At 37.6% G+C, this 25,764-nt stretch overlaps 1 protein-coding gene across 2 annotated transcripts; it reads right to left on the bottom strand.

Moving 5' to 3' along the window:
• Positions 1-5,662: 5,662 nt before the first annotated feature.
• On the bottom strand, positions 5,663-13,876 carry pln (phospholamban). 2 transcript variants are annotated; one of them, XM_062414723.1, is made up of 2 exons: positions 13,820-13,876; positions 5,663-7,809 (listed from the first exon to the last, which is right to left on the bottom strand). In XM_062414723.1, exon 2 carries the CDS (start codon positions 7,572-7,574, stop codon positions 7,413-7,415), a length of 162 nt encoding a protein of 53 aa, XP_062270707.1. In that variant the 5' UTR covers positions 7,575-7,809; positions 13,820-13,876; the 3' UTR covers positions 5,663-7,412. The 2 variants fall into 2 exon arrangements, with proteins under 2 accessions (XP_062270707.1, XP_062270706.1); XM_062414722.1 differs by having other exon boundaries at positions 5,663-7,812; positions 13,820-13,845.
• Between the last annotated feature and the right edge of the window lie 11,888 nt (positions 13,877-25,764).

Genomic DNA, 25,764 nt, shown 5'->3' with positions numbered 1-25,764 from the left:
GGATAGACCTAGCTGTTGATTCTGGTTGGGTTTTGGCCTCTACAGTACAATAAACTACAGTACAGATCACCACAATAACGACACCAGCAACAAAAAGAAGAACGACTTTAGCTTGCTGTCCCAATGCTTTGACTGTGTACATACAGTATACGTTTGAAAGTCATTTTCAAATCTCTGAGCTAGCTGAGGGGCGCTTGATTTATTATTCCAGACGCCTCAACAGTCTCAGGAGGGGAACCATCAAGACAAACTGAATCAAGCACCCCTCATATTTTTATTATTCCAGTATTTATAATGTAACAAGCTACTGTTTTTCTACGGTCTGTTTGTGATGCCGGTGGACCGGAGACATGTAGAGAAAGAGTTCTGTCAGTGGCATGTAGACGTTCATTGACTCCTAGGAACTTTTTTTAATGCCAAGGAGTGTTTAGTCAACGCTTCACACTTTATTTCATTACGAGCTACCTGTAGGAGTTCATGTCGGTATCTGAACTCTTTTGCTAAGTGTCTCTGCGTGTGGGGCAGACCATAGAGCATGTGAAAACAGAAACACTATCATAATGCTGCTGTCACTCACTTGAAATCCTCATATCTCCAGTTTTTGGTGTACTGTCCATTTTTTTAACTAAGTCCATTCAGTAACCTGTACAGTTTCCAAACTGCATGGTTGTCATCAGCCTGAAAGAGGCTCTGTTTCTTTCTTATTGAAACGTGGATAGAGGGACATGAGGTTTGAGAGTTTGATTCCTCTCACACTGACACTGACATTCAACACCGCAAACACATTCAGATGCACTTCAGCATGAATGGATGCTCGTCTTCTGAATCAACTGAGGCCCCAAATGGTTCAGGAAGTGTTTATACTCTGCTCATGGGTTATATTAAACAATCCAATCAAACCACAAAGAATTTAATCAACACCTCTCTGACAAAGTCTTAAAAAATATTGAACACCTCTGCGCTCTTGTATTGGATTGCATTAGACTGTTAAGCCCTGTAGATATTTCATAATATCACATTTTAAGTGGTATATCATACTCAATACTTACTAAAAGTCTTCATTTTTACATTTGGGTGCAATTTTCTTATTTTGGAACCAAAACAATGTGCATTTTTCTTTCATCTTTGCCTTTCTTACCCAGAATCTCATGAGAAAACTGATTACTTTTTCACTACATAGAAACGCCAGAAAGGGCCTCACAAAAAATTATACTAAAGTATATTATAGTCTTTTGATATCTATGAACTACAAAGATGGAGGATAAGGGATGCAAGAGGAAATATATATGTTTAAAGAATTCTTAACATTTTGGGAAATACACTTATTTCCTTTCTTACTGAGAGTTAAATGAGAAGTTTGATACAGCTCTCATGTTGGACAGTGAATGGGAAACTACAGCCAGCAGCCAGTCAGCTTACCTTAGCATCAATCTTCACTTCCTGGCAAGAAAGTGAATGAGCTTATTTCTGAAAATGTGGGAAGGGAAATAAATCTGATATCTGAGGGAAGAAATAAGATGTGAATACTTAGGAAACGGATGAGAAACAGGATGAAGAAGATCTTTTCTAATGTTACCTGACTTTTTGCATTGGACAGTTTTGTGACTATTTTATGTTTCCTTTTAAGTACTGGGGTGTCTACTTGTGTTCTGTTTGCCTTGTGTGCCTGAGGAAAGTCTGAAAGCTGTGTAGATGTTTTTTTATTTATATTTAATTGTCCTTCCAACACTGAGTCCCTTTTTTTCAGAGGATAGAAAGAAGCTAACATCTTCCTGTGATTTCAGTCTTTATACTACGCTAACCTATCTCTACACTGGACTGAACAGAAGTGAAACTGATATCAATCTTCTTATTTGACTCTGGGTAAAAATGAAAATCCATCATGTTTCTCAAAATGAACCAAACTGTTTTGTCAAAGCAAAGAGTGAAACACTTCCTTAAACCAGGAGCAGACATATGTGTGTCATGGGAAAGACAGTAAATACTTCTTAATTGGTTGAACTCTCTCTAAAAAATAACTAAATTAACAATTTTCATCTGTAGATTTATGAAAGTACACAGAAAGGTCCTAACACCTGTTCCTTATGACATGAATACAACATCTAGTGATTGATGATTCAGTTACTGTTTACTGGCTGTCATCAGTGCCAATACAATATATTTGATGGTTTACTTGTAAATATTTAACCTTTAATGTAAAAAACAAAAAAATCCCAGCAAGGAAAATGGACCAATAAATACAGATGACGGTATCCTCTCTGGGATCGAAGCCCTGACACTGAACCACAGCTAGTTGGTTCCTGATTGCACACTGTGAAGATTAGATTTATTCAACTTTGTTAAATATTGACATTTTAGCTTAGACATCTGCAACAGACAATGCAAATGTCTTTTGTTTCTTTTTATTTATTTCTTAATAATAGATTTTCTCTCACAATCACATCCAATTTTACTGCTACTTTTATTTCCCCCTTCGTATTATTTCTACAATCTCGTATTATCTTTTGAAGACTTGATGCTGTTTGGGACAAAAGATCCGACACGAGCGTGAAACTGTTTTCCAAGCACATCCCGAGGGACTGCCCTTTCCAGTAGTGATATTTAAAGGACCATTCCAATGTTTTTGCACATGTGAAATCAATGTAATGCAAAACTTTCTATTGTGTTTTAGAGTTTTTAATGTATTTTCTACCATACAGACAGCAACGGCTAGTTGTGACTTGTGATAGATAATCCATTATTGGGAACAGTATGTCTTTTTTTATTTTATTCAAGATTATATTCAACTCAGTTTTGAAAGCAATAAAAGCATGAATGATATTCACTGTGATGGATTTTCAAACTGAGGAGACTTTAAAGTTTCTGTTAGCTAGCTGTAATGTAAAACATCCATTCTTGACCAAAATTAATTTAGTTGGCGTTCTGGAGCTTTCAGTTGTATCACATGATCTTTGTTTGTAGATGCATTTTCCCCAGTTGTCATGGTTATTTGTTCTGAGCACTTTAAGGCACTTTTTGTCCATGTTGGCATTCAAAATTTATTTTTTTATCTTGGAAACAAAACAGCAGTTGAGAAATACAAGCTTACTGCAAGGTCCATTTAGTAGCTGTTCTGGCGCATTTTTCATCATCATATTACATGATCTTCTCCAGCTGTTGAAGTTTAATCATTTGATTACAGCCCAACAACTGGGCAAACTCCATCTGCTAAGGAAGATCATGAGATAGGAGAGAAAGCTTGAAAACAGCTATTAAAAGCACTTTATTGTGAGAAAGTTTCAGTAAAGGGATGAATAAACATGTAAAAACACTGATATGGTCCTTTAAGTTGAGTTGTGTTTACTTGTTTGAAATGGCAAAAGTGAAGAATATTTATTTATTTATCTGTTTATTTTTATTACGTCTTCCTGTATTTGTTTTTGTCAAAAAGTTTATTGTTGTGTAATTTATGTATTTGCACAGAGCTTACTTGTAGATTGATTTGATGTATTTGTTTATCTGTCCCACATCTGACCAGAGTGTTGTTTTAAAGGAGAATATCACTCAATTAAAGAATTGTCTGCCTCTTGTGGCCATTTTCTGAACTGCAGCTTGAGACACTTGAGCATTTACTTCATCGCAGGGTTTTCAATCTGCAGCTATAATGTTTGTAGTCAATAATGTTTATGATAACTTTGAAACTGTTTTGGATTGGCCTCGGTGATGTCCACTGTTATTTAAGTGACATAAGTTTAGTTAACCTCATAGATATCACATATAAGGAAATGTATGTACCCCTTAAGCCCTTGCTTTAGCGTTCTGGCTTGGCAAGAGACCTTCACCATTACAGTCATCCTAAAGCAATTAGACTTTTTAAATTGAGTGATATTTTCCTTTCATGTCTCAGCAGAATGTGGCATTGCCATCACATGACAGTTGTCTACCGTTACCCCAAGGTTCATGAAAGTCATTTCAAAATGTATACATGAACAGAGGCTCATGGGAATATCAACTGATGTTTCAAACTGACAGAGGAAACTTATGGAGTTTTTTTTTTCCAACACTGTCATCAGCTGACCATCAGTGAACCATAGAAACTGCAGCTCATAAAACATTCAATGTCTTTTTAGTTTTTTGATGTTGGGATATACAGACCAGGGCTCAGGTCATTTCACTTTCAACTCAGTTTTTCCCAAACTGGAGAGAAATGTAAAGATAAGTTGGGCTGTACCCATCTATTTTGATAAATAAACTGGACATGTGTCGCTGATAAGCATGCTGCAGCTTGTATTGTGAACTGAGTTGAAAGTGGATTGATATCACCCTTGTGACTTATCATTTAATGATGTCTGTCTTGCCATTTTTGAGGTAAATATATAACAATTATAACAATAACAATATTTATTTATATTTATATAATTTCTGTTGTATGTTATGGAACAGTAAAATTATGATTGTGAGATTTTGCCAACTGTTGTCCTCTTTTTAGTGTGTGTGGGTGCGTGTGTGTGTGTGTGTGTGTCTATCATAGGCGACTTTTGGGGACAAATTTCAGATTTAAGACCAGTTCATTGGGAATAACTTGAACAAACCCATATCCCCAAAAGTGATCAAGGACAACATGCTTGTGTGCGAGCGTGTGTGTGTGTGAGAGAGAAAGAGGAACATCCTAAACCTCCATTGTTAAAAGCAGTCACAGTTTAATAATACATTTGAATGATGGTCATAATCATTATATGATTTGCATTTATACAATTTGGGAATTTAATGTTTTGGGATCCATTAGACATTTATCACAGAGTTGGTGCCAATGTTAACTGACAAGGGAAGATAAGAAGCAAATATAAAGCTTTTTAGTTACTAACTTAAATTACTGACCTTGCATTTTTATTGATTTATGTACTCAGAGAGTCATGTGTGTGGCATTTGTCTCTTCTGAGCCTCCATACAATACATTTAACATCTAATCTATTTGTAAAAGGTATCACTTATACGTTTTTGTTCATCTAAATGTTTCAACTTCAAAATGAACCTTTCTAAGACTTCTTTCACCTGTATTGGAAAAATCTGATACAGAAAAGAGGACAAATACACCTGGATCCCATCCTATCAGCATCATATATTGGCTGGTTGCTAGGTAAAAATATGTCAGAGCTCTGTGATTGGTGGGCCAATAATTCTTAGAAATGAACCAATCACATTTCACCTCCAAGATTGCAAAAGTAACCAAATAGTCACAGTAAAGGGCTGCTACAAGCCAAGAAACTGGGGATATTGTCGACAACATTATTTTTATGACTGAACTAAACTAAGAAATATGTTGAACTGGTGAAGAATGGGAGATTTTTGACTTCTGAGTTCTGAAGAGTTTGTGGTCTTTGTTGTCTCTTCTCCCATCAAGCCGCACAGGTGAGTCAGTTGTCTTAATTGAAGCATTTCATTGGTCTCCTGGTTAATGGTGATAGTTTTATGGTGTGTTTCTTTATAGATTTAAATATTCTGTCATCATTAAGACTGGCTAAGCTCCTGTATGGCTGAATTGTCAAATGTTCAGATTGTTTGTTGTTGTTTTTCTTCTGATACATTTTAATTAGTATAGTAAAGGTACAAGCCACTGACTATCAGTGGTTTCCCAAAAATGCATAATAAAGATGTGCAATAACAGAAATGATTCTTCAACATCTACATCACGAGAAAACAGTTTATTTTATTTTATGCATGGACATGCAGTGTATTTGGTGTTCCACAGTTTAAAAGTCACGTGGTACAAATTTCCAAACATACATGGAGAGGACAAAACAATTTCTCTCAATAACTCATAATCCAATGTTTGTTTGTTTTTACAGTGAAGGTATTAAAATGTGCAGCATTGGACATTTTTTGGCTGGCAAATTGTATTTTCTAAAGTTTTGTAATAATAATATTAATAATTATTATTGTGGGCTTGAAATTCCCTTTTCAAAACATGACTACAGTTTATTTTGTACACCATTGTTCATAAACCCAAAAAATGTCAGCATTAGTCAAAACATACATGGCTTAGACAGAAAAGGTCATTAAGTGATATCACACCATGCAAAGTAAGCTTTCCTTCACAAATGATAAACTGCATGTATTGTACACAGTATATGTCAGGCTTATATCTGTGGTGTGTGTTTGAAGCTCTCTATTTTCACTTAACGCTCTAAACAGATGTATTTTTACCCCTGAACCTCAAAGTAAAGCAAAAACAGTCCATACTTTACATCATTATAAGGCTGAAATGTTTATGTATAACTTCAGAAACACCTGCAAGGAAGCTGCCTAAAAGTTGAATATGCACTTTATAGACCTATAGTACTTAGAATGATCTCCAAGTGTTTTTTTTATCAAGTAATATGTTTTTATAAAAAGCAAGAATAAGTCCAAGGAACACTGAGTGTAACACAAGATGATTGGCTTCACAGGTTGTCACATGATCAACTAGCTTGACAGTAATTAGATCAAAATATGTCCTATTCTCATAAATTACACATTGTAGATTAAACAGATGGGTCCAATTTGACTTTCCAATTCCCTGTTCCCTTAAGTAGTTTTAAATAGTTGGAAAGTTTGCCCACTCAGAATTCACATTTCAGCTTTTTATTCTAATGATATCCTCAATGTTACTCAACATGGAAATCTGTTTGTCATCTGCATAATGTAACAATCCCATAGGTTTATATTATGGCCATCGGTTCTCATTGTTTTAGCTTTGTTTCAATTATGTTTTATGTGTTCAGTTTGACATGGCAGATGACTCTGAATACTACAACACCCATGAGCTTTGATTACCGTTGCTATGGAGAAACTGAATCTGAGATGTATTGATTTCTAAATACTTTCTTGTTGCAGTTGTGACCAAAACACTACATTATAGTTACTGAATTAATCCATAATTTACCCATAAATGTAAGTTTAAGCTGCAGATTGTATTATCAGTTTTTTTTTTAAATAGTGTAATCTTTAGCTTCCATCCACAGAAAGCGATTCACATCACGTCATATGAGGAAGTGTATACTAATAGAAATAAAATCTTTTCCAACATGTTTTGCTTTCTGCTGCGTGGGGTGGGGATACAGGAAGCAGCGTGGCTCATGGGAAATGGAAGTTAAACAACAGTGACGTGTTTATTTCAGTGTTGTACACATTGCACCTATCATTGCTAAAGCAGCGGACATTGTCCTACAGTATGTCTTGAATGGAGGAAGCCAGTGTCATTTGTACATCACCTTAAATCATTGTAAAGTAAGCAGGGTGTTAATCTGAATGAGCAGCTGGCAGATATACATACATACATACATACAGTATCAGTGAAGTTTAAACTGTTGAAGATGGGTCACTTTCGATCATTCCCTTGGGAAAGAGGGGGGCAGGGGAGCTTCGTCCAAAGTACAGCCGAGTCTCTGCTGCTCTCAGCTGCTCAGCAGGACGATGATGTAAATGAGCAGCAGGCAGATGAGGATGAGGGTGAAGTTGACGAAGAGCTCTTGCAGGTTCCTCTTGGCTTGAGGATTCACTTCGATCATGGACGCCCGGCGGACGGCCGACTTGGCCATGTGCTGAACGCGCTCCATGGTGACAGTGGAGTGGTTAGATTTTGATTGGTTTGGTTAGGAGAGGAGACTGTTCAGGCAGGCTGCTTGGCCTGTTTGGACTGAGTGGAGCTGGACTGAGCTGCTCAGGCAGATTTGAGGAGGTGAAATCTGGGATTCAAACTGCAGCTGGTTGTGTGGAAATGAGCTCAGGTCAGGTGTTTGAGGCAGCCTGGCCTGGAGTGGACTGCTTCTCTTCTCTTTTCTTTAATTCTCTCTGCTGGTGATAAAGAGAGAGAGAAAAACAAGGGCAGTAAGAAAAAGTTGTTAAAGAAATAGTCTGCAGTGTTTCACACATGAGCACCCTCCTCTGAGTAATGTCTCTTGGTTGTGATCTTGTGACTCTCCTGTATCAATTACATGGTGTGATGATAAGAAAGCTGCTCAGAGGCGCCAGCTGAGGTCTGATGACATGTTAAGCCAGACTGTAGTAGAAGTGGCAACAACACAAATGTCAAGATAACAACGTGAATGAGAAAATGCATGTCAACAGAAAAACTGAATTATGAGAAGACATTTTGAAGTGACTGGCCAGTAAATCTATAAATTACATCATATAAAGCAAGCCTATTTTAGAGTATAGTTGAACACTACTACAGCTAGAGGTGATTATCGACTTTAAAAGGTACTCTAAAAATAGGACACGTTGAAACAAGTCATGAACTGAATGTTTTACTGAATGTGAGATTAAAAAACTAGCTGGTAAAAAAAAACAAAAAAACAAAACGTGGTCAGAAATACTAAATAAGCTTCACAATCTGGCTGCAGGCTTTCTCCTCCACACTAAATCCCATTTGTCATCTGTTCTGGGACTTTCCTGAGATTAGAGTCACTGTGACAAGGTGACCGTGTTTGTATTTGCATTAGTGGCTCTCACAAACGGTCGACATCTTACCACTTGTACACGAGCTCTGCCAAGTTCTTTGCTATTTTTAACAAGATTAAAAGTCCCGCTAGCGAGCCCTGCTGGCCGCAGAGTTCATAACACACTTCAAAACAAAAGGAGCGAACAATGAACAGACAGCTTTGGATTCCTAAAGGCTGATGTTAGGGTAGTAATCCAGGCATTAGATATCCTGTGTGCAAAGCAGGCATGTCGTCCCGAGGGTTGCACTAAAGCAAAGTGTCTTTTAAAGGTGCTTATGATCTTAAAATTGCACTTTCTAACTATGGATCCTTCATTTTTCTTTGTTGGGGAGGGTGGGATCAGTACAGATAACAGGAGTCATTTTGGCTTTTGATGCCTTTTGCAGGCTTTTCAACACGTCTATATTTATCATTTCACTTTTGTTACTTCCACCCTTAATCTGTCTCTGAGTCACCCATTATCACTTGACATTTTAACACCTTTACACACTCACACACACGCACTTTCTCATGACTCATGGGATAACCCTATAAGAGCGTCAGTCTGCTCTTAGACCTCTGATTTCTGACCTTACTGAAGTGTCTGCTCTGATAGGAGATGTTTTTTTTGGGGGGGGGGGGGCTTTGATTTCCAAGCCCTTGAAACCTGCACAACCCCTATGCATGTACTATGCACTAAAATATTATGTAGTTTCAAGTAGTGGCTCACCTTAAATGACCTGTATTTAGAGACTTGGTTGTGTTTGAATTTGAAAAATAGCTTTAGCAAAGACACACAGAATAAACCAGACAAACAGAGTCCCATTTAAGGACTGTTTGCTGTGAATCAAAGTGTCTTCTGTTGACTTTTCAAAATACAATACTCTACTGCTACATGATAAAATTAGTCTGCTACAGGCTAGCAAATTAGATTTGTGGTGCCAACCATATGTTTGGCACCTTCAGCTTCATTTAAGTTTAACTGTTCACAATCATCTTTGAAAGTTACTAAAAGCAAAACAAAACAATAAGAAGTTGAGGAAACACAACAAAAACTTAACTATGTATGATATGAAATGTGTCGCTCATAGAGACAAACTCACAGAGAATTATCACCACACTATACTGTTTTCTTCAGCTGCACGGCACATTATCTTTTAGCTCATTGTCTACTGTTTTAGTCCTGCCTCACATTTCTCATCAACATCAGCAGGTACATTTTCAACGAGTAAGCTCTGATGAGTAGGCAACTGTTCGATATGAAGTTCATATCACTGTTGTGTATTCAGTTTGTTCCACAGACGCTCCAAAAAATCAATTAAATGCAAATTTTATTGAACTTTTCTTTAAACCTCTACCAAAGAGAGAGGAAGCAATATTAAATTCTGAAATCAGTAACTTTTAAAATCTAGTCTTGTGCAGTCAGATATTTTCCTGGATCCATCCTCTAGTGTCCATTAGAGGAACTGCAACTGAAGGCAGTGACTTCAATTCCCCTGAGATTTTTTCAGAGCAGCTCACAACAGACTTAAAACAATAAATATCCACAATCCTTGGCACACTGTGAGGCTCCTAAGGCGCTCTGGGTCCCTGAATCATTCAACATCACAAGTTTGTTCTTCCATTCAGTAAGCGACATCAGATTTTTGTCCTGGCGGTAGTTTGACCTTAGGGTTAAATTGGGATCATCTTGTGTGTGGGCCTCTACAGTTAAGCTCAACACTGACACTGTGTGACTGACAACAAGTGAGTGACTGGTGTTCCACGTTATCCTCCACTCATGTGCACAAATTAGGGTCCACATTATTGTGAGTGCTGACTGTCAAACATTTGATGCTGGAAGAGAGACAGCTGTTCATTTTTGTGACCAGTGTGCAAGCAATCCTCATTTCCACATTAGGAAAATGAGTGAAAAATTAAATGTTGACAGTAAATACACCTGAGTTTAGCTCTGTCTAATGACATTGAGAAGTTTGTGAGTCTATGACACACATAGCACACATATCTCCTGCCAAATTTAGCCCCTGCTTCAAAGATCAAATTTTCTTCATTTTCAACAAGCTATTAAAGTTCATTTCATCTGGCTCCAACACAGCTGGTGCTGTCAGCGGTGTGCGGTGATTGGTTAAACAATGTTATGTAATTAACATAAAAGCATGCAACTGGACAACAACTGCAGGAGTCAGAGAGGCTGGTGAAGAGCTTCAATCTCACTGTGTCAGATGAAAGACAATGTCCCTGTTGGCATGTTAATTAACCACTCAGTTAAAACTGAGGTTGTAAAATCACCCTGCACAACTTTATTCTAGGTGGACTTTTCCTAATGTGACCCTGAATATACAAAAATGGAAACACATTGCGTCATATTTTTGTTGTGTGTGTGCAGCTGATACACATTTTTGTAGAGGCAAATTTGACGGGTTTTTTAAAATTCAAAATCACCATTCAAAAAATGTTGTATTCTTCATAATCTATCAAATGTTCTCCTGGGCCACAATATAATGGTTGTGAATGCTTTCCCTCCATAAATCAACAGGATTCACCTTTTATTAAAGATTAATCAAATATTTATTAATGACTGAATTTATGAATGAAATCAGAATATGAACAGTACGTAAGGGTTTAAGCTGCTTCTGCAGCTTAAAGCTTCTTCTTTTCTTGTTCTGTGTTTGGTCATTTCGGGGGAAGAGGAACTCCACAACAAGCTGAACTCACAACAATGACATATTTTCTGTTTACAATATATTACTCTATCCTACTTTATCTTAGTTAATAAGAAAACAGACAATATTAGTTGTAGTTGTATCTTTAAGTATTAACAGTTTTTTAACAGTATTTTGCATTGTATTTACTTTTTCCTTTATGTCATAGTCATTCACTGGTAATTTACTTTAATTTAATGGAGCAGTACTCCTTGTTTGTTTTTGTGTGACACTTGTAAACATGTGTGTAAATCATGTGTTTCAATGGTTGTTACTGTTGAAGAATGGATAACTCTTCTTTTGAAATGACAGTGTTGTGCTTTATTTAGAACACAATCAGATATTGTTAGTCGTTGTAGCCGAGAGCTGAATCTCTCCAGTGTGACCAACACTCTGGATGTGATGTATCTTGTTCTCTGAACACGGTGGATTGGGTGGACTCAAAGATCTGGAACCAGGCAAGGTTGGATATGAAGGTTACTTGGAACAAAAGTGTTTTTTAGTTTTAGTTCAAAAGTAAAAAAAACATTAAAAAAACAGCATTACATTTGCAGAACTCCCTCTCTGTGTGTGTGTGTGTGTGTGTGTGTGTGTGTCTGTGTTTGTGTGTGTGTGTGTGTGTGTGTGTGTGTGTGTGTGTGTGTGTGTGTGTGTGTGTGTGTGTGTGTGTGTGTGTGTGTGTGTGTGTCTGTGTGTGTGTGTGTGCGTGTGTGTGTGCGTGTGTGTGTTATGGAGACTTTTGGATGCCAGTCATTCCACGGGTGTGAGTTTTATCAGTGTTTGTCAGCACCACTCGCTGTTGTCGAGAGCTGCAGATGAAGCCACACACACACACACACACACACACACACACACACACACACACACACACACACACACACACACACACACACACAAACAGACATACAGGTACACATAAACACATACATTCCCATGCTCCCATGTGAATTCACCACTTAGTATTCAACTCATTTGTATTATGGAATATTAACAACTGAGGTAACGCATTCATTACTGACACTGAAGAAGACAAATAGATTTTTTAGAGCTAAATGGCTACAGCATATCTTGACACATCCTCTTAGAAATGATTGGGAAGCAAAGTATGACAGCTGTTGAGAAGTAAAATGTAGGTTACACAGAAGACATGGGTTTGCTGATGTTGACCTATTATTCTAAGTGGGGCATGGTCAGTGTCACCCACCCACTGGTAACAGCTGTTGGATGCCAGTACTTTTAATTAATTATACATTAAATATCTCAAAGCTTGCATTCCAAACTAAAACCTAAAGACGTACATCATTTCTGCCAAAAAAAACACATTTTACTTGCTATAAAAACAGTATGAGAGCATTCAAAATTCATTTGTAAGGTTAAAAACATTCTCAGTGAATGTTGGTTATCATATTTATGGTACAATCATGGCGATATCAATCCAGTAGTACATTTCAGGTAAACCTACAGTAAGACCTGAGGTGTAACAATATAACCTTCAGTGCCATAACAGGTTGTTTATGATCTCAGAAATAGTCTGTCTAATGTAGCTGTGGTAGTCATAATCTGACAGTTTCAAAGAAGAGATATTTCTGTGACTACTGTTTGTTCCAAGACTGGAGATCAAGGTGATAAGTATCTTTATATAATAGTTTGTGCTTACTTTGATGATGGTCCAAACAGATTTGTTAAATGACCATGTGGGATTAGTCTTAACATAGTATTTTTGTAAACTACACCAAGAACATAAAAGAGGGAAACGATCCCATTGAGTTCGTTAAAATAATAATGACTACTTAAAAATAGTTGTTGAAAATGTTCCAGATGTTGCTTGTTTGCTCATTTGTGTATTGTACATTTTTACATATACATTACTCCTTATTATATTGTAATCATATTAATGATTTTTTATTAGACGTAGCTATGTGGATATTTCTCTTTGAAAGGTCATCTAAAAGGTCAGGGTTGAAGAACTTCTTAAAACGCATTTAGATGACCACAGGACACTAAAGCTCAAACATTTAACCCATTTTCTTAACTTTAGCTTTCCATACAACCAATATCATCAACTCTATAAAACAAACTACATCATATCTATTATAGCAGACATGTAAGACACAAAACTAAATGCCAATATCAGCAAACTCATTATTATAAGCTGAAACTATGAAATCAGTATTTAGACTGGGTCAGTTTGTCTCCTCTGTGTACAGAAATAAAAGCATGCGGTTTTAGATTGGTATGTAAGAAGTGGGGATGAGTGTTTATCTCTCTAGGAGATTCAGTCCAGTTTCCATTCCCCCCTCTTGCTCCTCTGTTCAGAGCTTTGTTTACTGTATGTGAACAACAACTTTTTATAAGAGGCAGTAATACACACAGTGCTTCTCTGTATCCTCACATAAAATAAAGCCTCCTCTTATTCTCACCGTGCTGTTTCAGAGTCCCCAACTAACTTCCTTATTAGTTCAATAACTGAGTAACTGCAGTAAAACCTCATGAAGCCTTTAGGGGCTCAAAAAGAAATCTGCGTCATTGAATCCAATAGAAATAATAATGCTTAATGTATTGTAATGGCTCTTTATCAGATTTATGATTCATACTAAGAAAAGTTGTCTCATCATCTGCAGTATTACAGTTAAATGAAAATGTAAAAAAAAAACAGCTGTAGAGGATGCTGGTTCTTACCTTGTAGATGAGAACAGAGCTGGTTGGGGTTTGAGAGAGAAATGTTAGATATGCAACGCTCTGCAAGGCTGTTAACATAATGTGAGAGAGAGAGAGAGAGAGAGAGAGAGAGAGAGAGAGAGAGAGAGAGAGAGAGAGAGAGAGAGAGAGAGAGAGAGAGAGAGAGAGAGAGAGAGAGAGAGAGAGAGAGAGAGAGAGAGAGAGAGAGAGAGAGAGAGAGAGAGAGAGAGAGAGAGAGAGAGAGAGTGAGGCAGGACATCCCAGAAAAGATTTTAAGAGAGTGGGGATACCAAGGTTGCACCAGCTCTGGTGAATTATACATTCAGAAACCCACAGGTTAGAATTCAGCAGTTTAGATTGAAAGTGTTTAAAAGTTTTTAAATATGGTTCCCATAATAAATCTGAATGCACTTGAAATTATGTATACTGGTTAAATTGAAGAAAATTAACATACTGTTCACAATAATATTAATTGTTACATGTTTGTAATATTAAGAGTTTATTTTAAGAGTTTTAGCATAGTGGCCAAAATTGGAATTGTATGTCATGTGACCTAAAAAACGTCCCACACACAACTACAGAGAGCCCATGAAACCAAAACATCCACAATCTGCTTTAAAAGTAAAAATAACCTTATTTAAGATCAGTTTAACATTTTTTATATAGCAGAGATTAAAGCTAAACGTTGGAAAGAAGCTTTGGTCGGTAGTTTTCAAATTTTCAAAGAAAGCATTAAGTCTTGTATGTGATACTTATTTCTCTCATATTATGAGAGATGATCAATTTTTTAGAGACCAATGCAGGAAACCCTTAATGTGAGCATGGAGTTACAGAGGTTACGATAGCATGCAGGTGACATTTTTTTTAAATAGCTGGAAATGTAAAGATTTTTTGTGCATTTCCAAGTCATGTCAATTGTATATGTATAGCCGAATGTTACAAATTTGTCTCAAGGTTTTTTACAGTCTGTACAGCAATACAACATCCATCTATCCTTGGTGAACGTCTTTGGTAAACATCCTCAATGGAACAGATAGGTCACGATGTTTGGATGGATACATCAATGAAGTGTCATCTGGGAACAGACAACACATCACCGCCGTTTGGCCAACAATAAAACATCAAGGCTGGACCGCTCTATTGTCATCATTATCCGACAGGCTGATAGACACTTGGCAAAAGCGTTGTGCCTGTGAACAGCTGGTCGTACCTCTAAATATAATGTTTGGCCATGACCACAACAATGAGGCCTCTGGGAATTGATCATTTCTAAGTTTGTCTGATCGTCGTATCACTGTAACTGACACTATTTCACCCATCTATCCAAAAACCTTTTTTTTTTCCTTTTGCTGATGTTGGAGAATAAATAATTGATTTTCTGAATGAATAACTGTCACATCTATGAATATTAAGGTTTTCAAATTCAGATTCAAACATGTACAATACATTAAATATCTGAAATATGATTTTACGTCATACTCCTACTGACATGCTATGAATATTGGTTATGACAACATGTTTTGGAGATAAACAAGTTCTGTGGTTTTGGCAAAGTGTGTGTGTATGTGTTTGCATGTGTGTGAAGTCCTGGACAGCATCCTCCACTTGGGAGAAATCAAAAGAGACAACGACTTCAAAAAAAATCCGGAAAAAGTAAAAATAACCCCCCTGTAGTGGCCCAGAAAGCACTGCATCTGCCTTATAAGGAGAATCTGCATGTAAACAGGTTGTCAGTCAGAGACTCATGTACTGGGCAGTCCGCTTTGTTGTTATTGCCGTGGAAACACATCTCAGACAGTCTTTGAGTACACGGACAAGCAAATGTTTCTATCATCGTATTTTATGACAACTGTATTTCTCCAAAGATAAGATGAAAGTTTGATCCTCCCTTTGGGAAAGCTGGGCTGCTCCAGCATGAGGTAAATATGTATTGAAGATGACAAACTGTTCCACTGTTCCAACATGTGCAGTGTGAATTAAAAGTAATGAAAATGGGCTGTTAGAAGGTGCGGAAAATAAGCTGTCAAAGACGCAGAGACAAAGAAAGATTTAGGTCAGTACAATAATCAAACATGCCAAAACTGAATCAAAACCCTGTAATCTGATGCTTTATTTATGACATTTTAGTTTCTAAAAGTTGCTCTTTAAAGGCACAATACTGGCACAGAAAGTAAAATTTTGTACTGCTACTCATACTTAACTTTGGCCTTTAAAACACTAAATTTAGGTTTTGTCCCAGAAGTTGTAAAATAGTCTTTTCAAAAACAGGAGTTGATGCAATGATATAAAAGATGCAGCACAGTATCAAAAAAATGTAATAGACGGTTTCAAAGGTCATGGTTTTCCAAAGGGATGAAGGTTTTAGCAAAGGTTTCTTTGTTTGCTTTTTTAAAAGGTAAAATTCTTCTCCACGTGTGACTCTGAAAGCTTTTCTTCCTTGGTAGCTTTAAGAAGTCAGAACTGTGAGATGTTAAATGACGGTCTGAATGATGGTCTCTGTTGTATGTTTTTACATATATAGGATGACCTGTTACATGGTTGTAACATTTTAGTACCATAATGAGGCCTATAGAATAAGACAACTCTAAAATATCCAACAATAGTCTGAGATACAATTAAATCAATAATAATATTAATAAGACAGGTTGTTTTGTGTGGAAAAAGACATGTTTTTAGAAGTGAAGATGCCTCTGATTCTACAAGCCTCAGGTGTTTAAGGATGGGGAAAGGGGAAATTAATTAGCAATTGTCCCTCCCTCATTATCACCAGCCCTTGGGGAGCCTGTTGGGCAGCCAACAAATCAATGTGGCTGTACTGTGTGGCCTCCAGCTAAGAAAGTACCGGTATTACTTTAGATGAAACTTCCCAGGAAGGTTAAAAAAAATCTGTTGGCAATGTCCAGCTATGTAGTCTTTTTCAGCTGCTGTTAAATATCTGCGGGACTACAAGTGTCTCATCAGATTTAATAACATCTTCTTCCTCATCTGCACAAGCACTCTGCTTTTATTTCCAGCAGAATAATACTAATAATAATAATAGAAACTGTTTCACCAAAAAATACTTTTCTCTGGGGTTTTTTTTTTGGGGGGGGGGGGTTTGTCTCAGGAGCAGTTCAGCTCTGCAGCCTTACATGGTGAAATGCCAGACCGCTCCAACCTAAAACCAGAAAGAGAGGAAGATGCAGAGCGAGAGAGAAACAACTTGACTGATACAGAAAACCGCAGCAGGCCAGAGAAAACAGACAGTCGGAGATGAGAGCGAGGTAAGAACAGAAAACCTACATGAAAAGCAAAAACTTCACTTTCAACTGACATATGACATTTTTGACTTCCCCTGACCACATTCCCATGAAACAAACCCCAGAGGATTACTCACTTGCACCAAAGAAACATTTAATCTACTAAACACATTGCTGTTATATTTACTGAAGACACTCATGCTCTCCAGAGGATGAACACTGTCCATTTTGAACTCTCCTTCAGCATTCCCCCTAGTGCCATCCTCATGCCAAAAGCATCCAAACTAATGCTCCCAAGGGACAGTTTTTCACGACCCCAGAATGAACTTTTTTCTATTGAATGATGAATACACTTGCTACTTTTAGCCTTTGACAACACTCGTGGTCTTGTCTTTGAATATGCAGTCAGGTGTGCAAGATTACAATGCATCAGTCTCATCACATCATCAGCAGATTTAGCCTGATAAACAGATAGGATTGCTGTTTTGTTTCTCCAATCCAAATCTCCAAATGGTCAGTTGTTTCTACACACATCGGTTATGTAGATGACGGTTTAGAGAGGAACAAACCACTGTAGGATTAAGTTAACTTCATTCATATAGCACCTTTCAAAACCAGAGTTGTAAGGTGCTGTACAATACAAACAATTGAACATTTTAAAAATAGAAAGTTAGAGTTAGAAGAAATAACAATATAAAAACAATGGAGCTGTACAGAGAGCAAACAGAAGTCAACAGCAATGGGGGGAACATTTTGAAGAGGAACCATAGAGCGTGTCAGTGCTGCTGCTTTTTTCTACTCTGATGTCAATATTACCAAAATGATAAAATAATATAGTAAGTTTTGTTCTCAAGGAAGGAAAGTTTAGCATTGGTTGGGGGATGATTCAGTCACCCCAGTGGATATATTTTATAATCCTCAAAGTACAAACAAAGGACGCTGGCAAGTATCCAAACAATGCCTACTTGTGTCATAGCTGTTTGTCTACATATGTTATGAACAGCAGTTAGCTCTTGTTCCTGATAATACAGCCTGCATTTCAAACTGCGCACAGATGTTTGGTCGGACATGGGCAGAAGTTTAAATTTACGACAATCGGAACCTCACGGGAAAGTCAAATTTGAGCTGGAATCTTGCAAGGGAGTAAATGTTCAGGAAAACTGTACATTATGAATGTGTTATAATAGTGAACATGAATCAGGAATGTTTGACAGTACGTATCAGCAGTTACGAGACAGAAGGAAGTGCTGAGAGTGTTCTCCTCCTTCTTTTTCATCCTATATGTAAACTAAAATTGAGTATTAATTGATTATATTACAACTGACACCAGCGTTCGTTCGTTCATGGCTGTGTTGATATAATTCTCTTAATGATGTACACTGCATGTAACACATGGGAAAGAGAAAGATGGATAGAGGATGAGAGAGAGGGAGAGAAAGGGCATTTTATGGGTGAAAAAGGATGGAGGGAGGGTTTACCCCATCAGCTGTGTTTACTCTGGAAGACTTACTGCTGCTGTTGGCAGCCTCACACACATTCTCTCCCCTCTCTTTCTCTCTCACTCTGTTCTCCAGATATAGCCAGCTATGTGGAGAAGCCTACGACTAGCTTTTCTCCAGAGGCCTCGGTCCAAGAGCAGGATTTGTCTGATATGGGCTTTTGAAGCCCACAACCAACCAAGTCCTCTGAAACCCACTCTAATTATATTAAAGTATTTCTGAAAAGAATTTGATAAAGATTTGATTTAAAAAAAATTAGATTTAGAAACTCAGATGGGTCAAAGGTTCCTTTAGAAAGCACTGGACATGATTTATTGTACAATGTAGAGCTTTAACGGTAGTGGGGCTAAATGTTCCTCCTGCAACTAAAATACAGTATATTATTCTTCATCAGGATAACCATGTTGAGCCTTAAATCTAAATATGATACACAAAGCTCTGGTTTTTGCTCTGTAAAACAAATAATTAATATATAATTGAGCAGACTGACAAAAAATCCCCTGATGTGTCTGACACAGCGACAGCTGCATCAGTATGCACGCTAACACACTGAACCTAATGTGATTACAGGAGTACTGCAATTGAAACTCAGATCACATACACCTTAATCTGGTTATCTAATTTTAATGAGTAATTTGGATGTCGGCAATTGAGACGTGGAGAATTAATCATTATAAATCAGCCTGAGGTGTGTGTGTGTGTGTGTGTGTGTGTGTGTGTGTGTGTGTGTGTGTGTGTGTGTGTGTGTGTGTGTGTGTGTGTGTGTGTGTGTGTGTGTGTGTGTGTGTGTGTGTGTGTGTGTGTGTGTGTGTGTGTGTGTGTGTGTGTCTTGAGGGGCGGAGGACACATCATGCTGTCAGTTTAACATTTTTTGAGACACTTTCTTTATTTGTATCCAGTTGATTACTCCAGGTTGTTCCACAGCAGCAGCAGAAATACAACCTGAGTGATGTGAAGGAAGTGACTGACAGAGTTTACAGCCTGTAGGGGAGCAGACACATGTCACTCTGACTGATCTACATCTTACACACACACACATAGAGATATGGGTTGATGCTTCAAAGGCTCTTTGGTTTGCGTAGAGGCTCTGTGTGCAGCTATAATGACTCAACCAACCCTCTAATGTATTACTGTATATATAAGGAATCTCAGAGGGTTGTTTCATAGTTGCTTCTTCTATGAATTACATCCTTATGCAACTATTAGCATTTATTTTGCTTAATTTTATTCTCAATTTTAGCATTTTTGTTTTCATGAAGATAAATTATCTTGTGAGAAAGCTGTTTTTATGAGGTCAAGATAAAATCCTAAGGCCCTGACCATATTATTCATCCTTAAAGCTTTCTTTAATTTGTCCGCTTACAAATTAAAAGCTAACTTCATAAGCAGCAAAACACCAGTATAGAGCCTTTAGCAGTGTATGGTGGCTAATGTTAACTAAAGTAAACAAACCTGAGGTGGATATTGCTGTACAACTAACTTTATAGAGTCACTTAAATGTCTCTTCACTTATGCTACACTTTTAAACTGCATTTCTCTGCTCACCTTACCCTGCCCCTACATTTCTTCACATTACAGCCAGCAGGCAAATGAATATGGCTTGTTGGGCATTTTTACATTACCAGGAAAATTTGGATCACATTACCCACTTTCTACTGTGAATAGGCTTCCATGTACTTCCTCATGCTTGTAGAGCAAAAGCCAAAAGGGGAAGCTGCTCATCAAAACATTTAACCACTGTGCCACTGGCGGTCAAAATCTCCACATGGTGTCTTTTTATATCCTGCACACTTGGTGTTCTGCTGCCGAAAGCATTGATTTGATATTGATTTAAGATTTAAAGAGTTCTTGACAATTTCAGACACATTTGAAGCAGTTCATATTTATTGAATGGTTCTTTATTTCTTATCTTAATCGTTAATATTGCCTTTTTTAGGCTGTAGGCTAACATGGTGGTTTGAGAAGTCGCACCATACATCCTGGAGACATCCATCCCATAACTCTTTGCATCCAGCCTGCTGAGGTGTCTTCAAGCAAGACGCTGAACTGCTCCTAGCCGCTCTGCTCTGTTCTGCTCAGAAAGTGATAAAGAGTTTTCTCCCCCTAAAGGATCAAAAACTTCACAGAAAACCAAAGAAATTATCCCCAGTTACTGATCACTGCAGCTGCAAGTGCTCCCAATGTAAAATAACACAATCCAAAACCAGTCAGCTAAAATAAACGCTTCAAATCCAGAGCAGCCATCCTCTGTCATTCTGGTCTAATATCAAAAGTGCAGCACACCCAGTCTGATGCATCCACCTGTCACATCTCAAAGCCAGCACACCTCATCTGTCTGACGAAGATAAATCAAACACACCCAACGTACTAAATATGAAACACAAGAAACCCAACATGCAAAATAGTTGGCATCCTTCCGTCAGTTCAAATCCAACACACCTGATGTTAAAAATAACGTGACTCAAATGACTTTCTGACTCTACTGATGTACCACAATAGCCAAAAAGAAACCACAGCACGCTACTGTTGTGACACTAATCCAGTGGATTTAATCCCGGCATGTGCATCATATGTATTCAGTAAAACCACATTAAACAAACACAGCAGGCGTCCTGAAACAAAACCACACAAATCCGCTGCACCTGATGGGTGTCATCCCCTGTCACATCTCCAGAGTAATCACTCAAATCCTTTGTCTCACAAAGGACGGCATTCCCCAGAGATACCCAGCAGCAATCACTCAAATTCGGAATGCCTCGGGACACTCAGCCGCTAAAAATAACACAAATTCAGCTCATTGGATTTTTGGATATCCTTGTCATTGTTCTGAAAATAGAAAGCCAAATCAACTGAGGCCTATCTACCGTGAGATCAGAGACATGTTGCTGCATGTTGCTACAGTCGCTATATGTCTCAGTTGTGGTTTTGTAAACAATACTTTCACTCCATAATGATTAGGTTACTGAATATGAAGCTATTTGAGATCTGTTTTCAGTTTTTGGGCCATGTACTGAAAAAACAAATAGACTGGTTTGGGACCGGAGTGCATAATAACAAAACAAAAGTGAAAGCAGCAGTGAAACATTTCTCTTTTATTCTTCATCAGTCTCTCTGTTCATCCTCCTACAAACACAGATGATTGTCTCGAAACTCATCTCTTAATATCTGTTACTGTTAATTAGTGTTACTGTTGGTGTGTTTGTTTACAATATTATACAGAGAGTGAGAGTGAAACTGCAACTGCCAGGTTCCAAGAAGAAATGAAACCTCATTCAAGATCACATTGACTTTTTTAACAATAAAAAAAGGCAAAAATAAAACTTTGGAACATAATTTTACTCAACAATATAATACTATGTTGTTGGTTTACTGCTTATATCTAGAAAAAATAGGGTGAACATTTTTTTTTTTTTATTCAGTTTGAGTGGTTTTTGAAAAATTGATGATAGATATGTACTTTAGGCACTCTAAAGTAGCTCAAAAGGAAATAATTTATTACTAGCCTTTACTTATTCTGGCATATCATTGGTTTAAGGCGGCATAGTGGATCAAGGCTTTGTACTGTCACCTTCCCTCCATTCAAAGACATGCTGTCTGGTTAACTGGCAACTCTAATTTAGCCAGGGATGAGAATGGTAGTTTGTCGATATTTGTCAGCCCTGTGATAGACTTACAATCTATACAGGCTGTACTGTGTCTCTTGCTCAGTGTGAGATGGGAGAATCTACATCCCCCCCAAAACCCTGCAGGGGATAGAAAGGTACAGATAAGATGGAATGAAAATGATTCCAAGAGGGAAAAATAATGGATTTTCAAATTGGTTGCCTCAGTATATCAATATATCCTAAATACATTTGAGCATTACTGAATAGAGTATCAGTGAAGAGTTACTTTGTTTCTGCTGTGAAGTCCAGCAAGGATTACAAAAGGAACGTTGCAGATAGTACAAGCTACTAAATGCATAACTGAATGTGCTTATCACTGGCCGTCATTAGAGCACAGTGGGCATTCTTTCCATTGATACAATATTGGATCATCGCACAAGTGAGTCTATAAAAAGATTCTCTATTCACAAAGGCCGCTTCAAGAGTACAACAGGCTGTACTGAACTGATCTCTGCTGGGAGTCCTGCAAAAGCATGTACTGTGCAGTGTTTCTGCTGAATGACTGAAGCTAAGCAGGTGTGGCTTTGGCTACTTGTACATGGATGGAAGACCTCCTGGGAAAACTGAGTTGCTGCTGGAAGTGGTATTGTTGGGCCAGAAGGGGAAAGTCTATCCTCTGGGCCTAATAAATCCCAAATGCCCCATTGCAGTGATGGGGACAGTGTGATGTAGGAGATCCTGCAAAGGGTAGTGGGTTCCCTGGTGTCCTGGGAAAGAAAAAAAGAAAAAAAATCTGGCCACGTTATCATCCCCCACTCTAACTGACTCAAAGATTCCCTCCTTTTCCTCTTTGAGCTGATGTGTGGTGAGCATTTTGGTGCAAAATGGCTGCCATGCATTGTCCAGGTAGATGCTACACACTGGCGGTGGTTGAAGTGAGTTTCTACCTTGTCACTGTGAAGTGTATCAAGATCAAGCACTATATACATGTAATCCATGATTATTATTATTAGTATTATCATTAAAAACAATTCAGGATCATTTAAGTGTAGCAGTGCAGGTCAATAACAGCCACCTATAGTTTGATGGAAACCCTGAAACAGCTCTATTAGCACTATAAAAATGTGCTTTTTAAAAATTCAAACTTCACTGTTTTTGTCTTTAGTAGAACAAGAACATATTTTTATTTTTCAGGTATGACATGCAGCTGAGATCATTGGACTGACTCAGACCGGTGATATTGCAATAGCATGATCAGTATCTTAAACCCCCTATGCCACCAGGACACCCTTTAACTATAGACCTTTCCACTTATTGCAAGTTATTTGAATTGTAAAAAAGCTGAGCTCACTGAAATATGCTGACATGGTTTTAGCCATGAGTCTAACGTCCCCTAAATTTAATTATATTGAGTATAGAAATACTGGAATAAGCTGATAAAACACCCAACCAGTTTTTAATTGTAGCACATAATCTCCCCCAGTTCCCTAATATCCACCAATTCCAAGAAAACATGGAGGTTGTGACCTCAGTGTCATGGTGATGTCAGGGCTCTCCTGAAATATTATAGCTGATGTTTTTTTGGGTTTGTTTGCATTTGCAGAAGGGTGGGAAGACATTTTCAACACTTAAGTTGCCTCATTGTGGTGGGGGTCTTTTTTTGCAGAACTCAGCAAATGATGCTTCTTAGAAACAGTTTATAAACACATCCACAATACTTGAGTTGAAGTTCCCCAGAAAGATTACGTTTTTCTATTTCTGTTACTCATGAGTCTTACAGATTAGTTACATGGTCTTCTTTCTGAAATTAAAACAATGTCAGGAAAGAACGTCAGCAGCCTGTAGTGCTTCAGTATCTGGCTAAAGTACTTAAGCAGATGTTTGAATGCTCTCTTGTTGAAGGACAGTCACCATGCTCATCACTCTCAACTGATCCAAGTGCGAGAAACATTTGGTTTGACGCAGTCTTGTTGAACTATCTGATTGGCCACAGTTATTTAAAACATTTTGATATGATGTTGAAGTCATCTGAAGGGCACTGATTGGCTGCTGAGGTTAACACGGGCAATAGTGATTGGATGCTCAGGGTATCTAAAGGGCTTGTGTGGTGGCTTTTGCTTGATGTTGGACCAGAGCAGTGGAAAAATAACTGCTCTATTTATAAAGGCCCATTTAACAGAACAGGGTCATCTGTGTCCCTCACAGGAACACAAACAGTCAGCCTGTCCTGCTGCTACCATGAAATTCACTCTATCACAAGATCAGATCTGGACTCATTACTACCTGTTTTCTCCCCTCTGCATACTGTCATATGAAGCAGAGTTGCCATAAATCAAATTTTAAAAAGTCTTACATCTCTCTTTATGAAATTATCCACAAGTTTATAGAATTGATGTACATAAACCAAGCTGTGCTGCTTTCATCTAAACCCCTGTGCTTTATCTATATCACAACTTGTGTGGAAATTTAAAAAAAAAAGAATATTAAGCTCGACAATGATGAATTACGTGGCCCTGATCTAAAAGTTTTCATATGCTGTAATGCTCCAAAATTGTAAACATCATCTTATTTGTTTTTCTACAAAGCAAAAGCAAAAAAAAGGATTATTATGAATTCTTTATCTCGAAAATATGAGTTTGTGTGTCATAATCATTTTTATGATATATAATGCTGATTTATAGAAAGTATATGAGGTTTCCAGAAATACAAGAAAATATAAGTAAATGCAGTAGTGTTTCTATTTCTGACAGTTACTACAGTACAGCTGTAGATAAATACTGGGAAAACTGGGAAACATAGGGAAGCAAATATAAATGACTTTGTAAACTTACAGCGTATCTAAATGTTTACTTGTTGTAGAAGTGTATCTTTAAGTTTTCGAGCATTTAAAGGTATAATCTGTTATCAAAATACTAAAACTAGAAACCTCATGGTCTCAATCACATGACTGAAACAACCAAAAATGATGACATGTGTATGACAGCTGTTTGAACATAAGACACAATATTAGTCAGTTAAAGGTCCTTTTCATTTGTAATGTCTGTTAATGCAAACTATTCCATTATGTGTCATTTATATGATCCAAAAATGACTCAATACTCAGCATTACTTACACATTGGTGCCTGATTGTATACGCTGATGTTTCATATAACACTATATTAGTAATAGTGGATGGCTGTATGCCAGCGATGCCTCTAACTACATGCACTTGTAATGAAGGGTGCCCTCCTGTGGACAACTGCAGTGAAAAGTAATAGCAAATATTGTCATGGTTCTTTGTGTTGTCAGTGTAAATGTAAGGCAGTGCTGTTTACAGTGGTTTGTGTGTGTGTGGTAAAGAAGAATGTTTTTCATTGTATTGTGTACATGTGTACAATGTGTGTGATTGAAGGCTCCTGTGAGGCATCTCTTTGGGCACAGAGGCCTCTTTCTTCTGCAGACAGCCCTCTAACTTTAGCAGGATATTATATGACCTGGCCCAGATCAAGGGCCCAAGTCATATACTCTTTGATTGTTCCATTTCTCATTTTGACGGCTTGGCAAGTAACAATCGGTCAGCAGGTCACAATGAACTGTGGGTTGTTTGTATCAACTAGTGTGA

This window comes from Scomber scombrus, chromosome 24 (assembly GCF_963691925.1).
Source record: "Scomber scombrus chromosome 24, fScoSco1.1, whole genome shotgun sequence".
NCBI classification, from domain to species: Eukaryota; Metazoa; Chordata; class Actinopteri; order Scombriformes; family Scombridae; genus Scomber; species Scomber scombrus.
The sequence above is the reverse complement of the archived record's forward strand: the minus strand, read 5'-3'. Positions and strand labels throughout refer to the sequence as shown.

What these genes read in the sequence shown, in the direction of transcription:
- pln (XM_062414723.1), bottom strand. Translation starts at nt 7,574, where the DNA reads ATGGAGCGCGTTCAGCACATGGCCAAGTCGGCCGTCCGCCGGGCGTCC.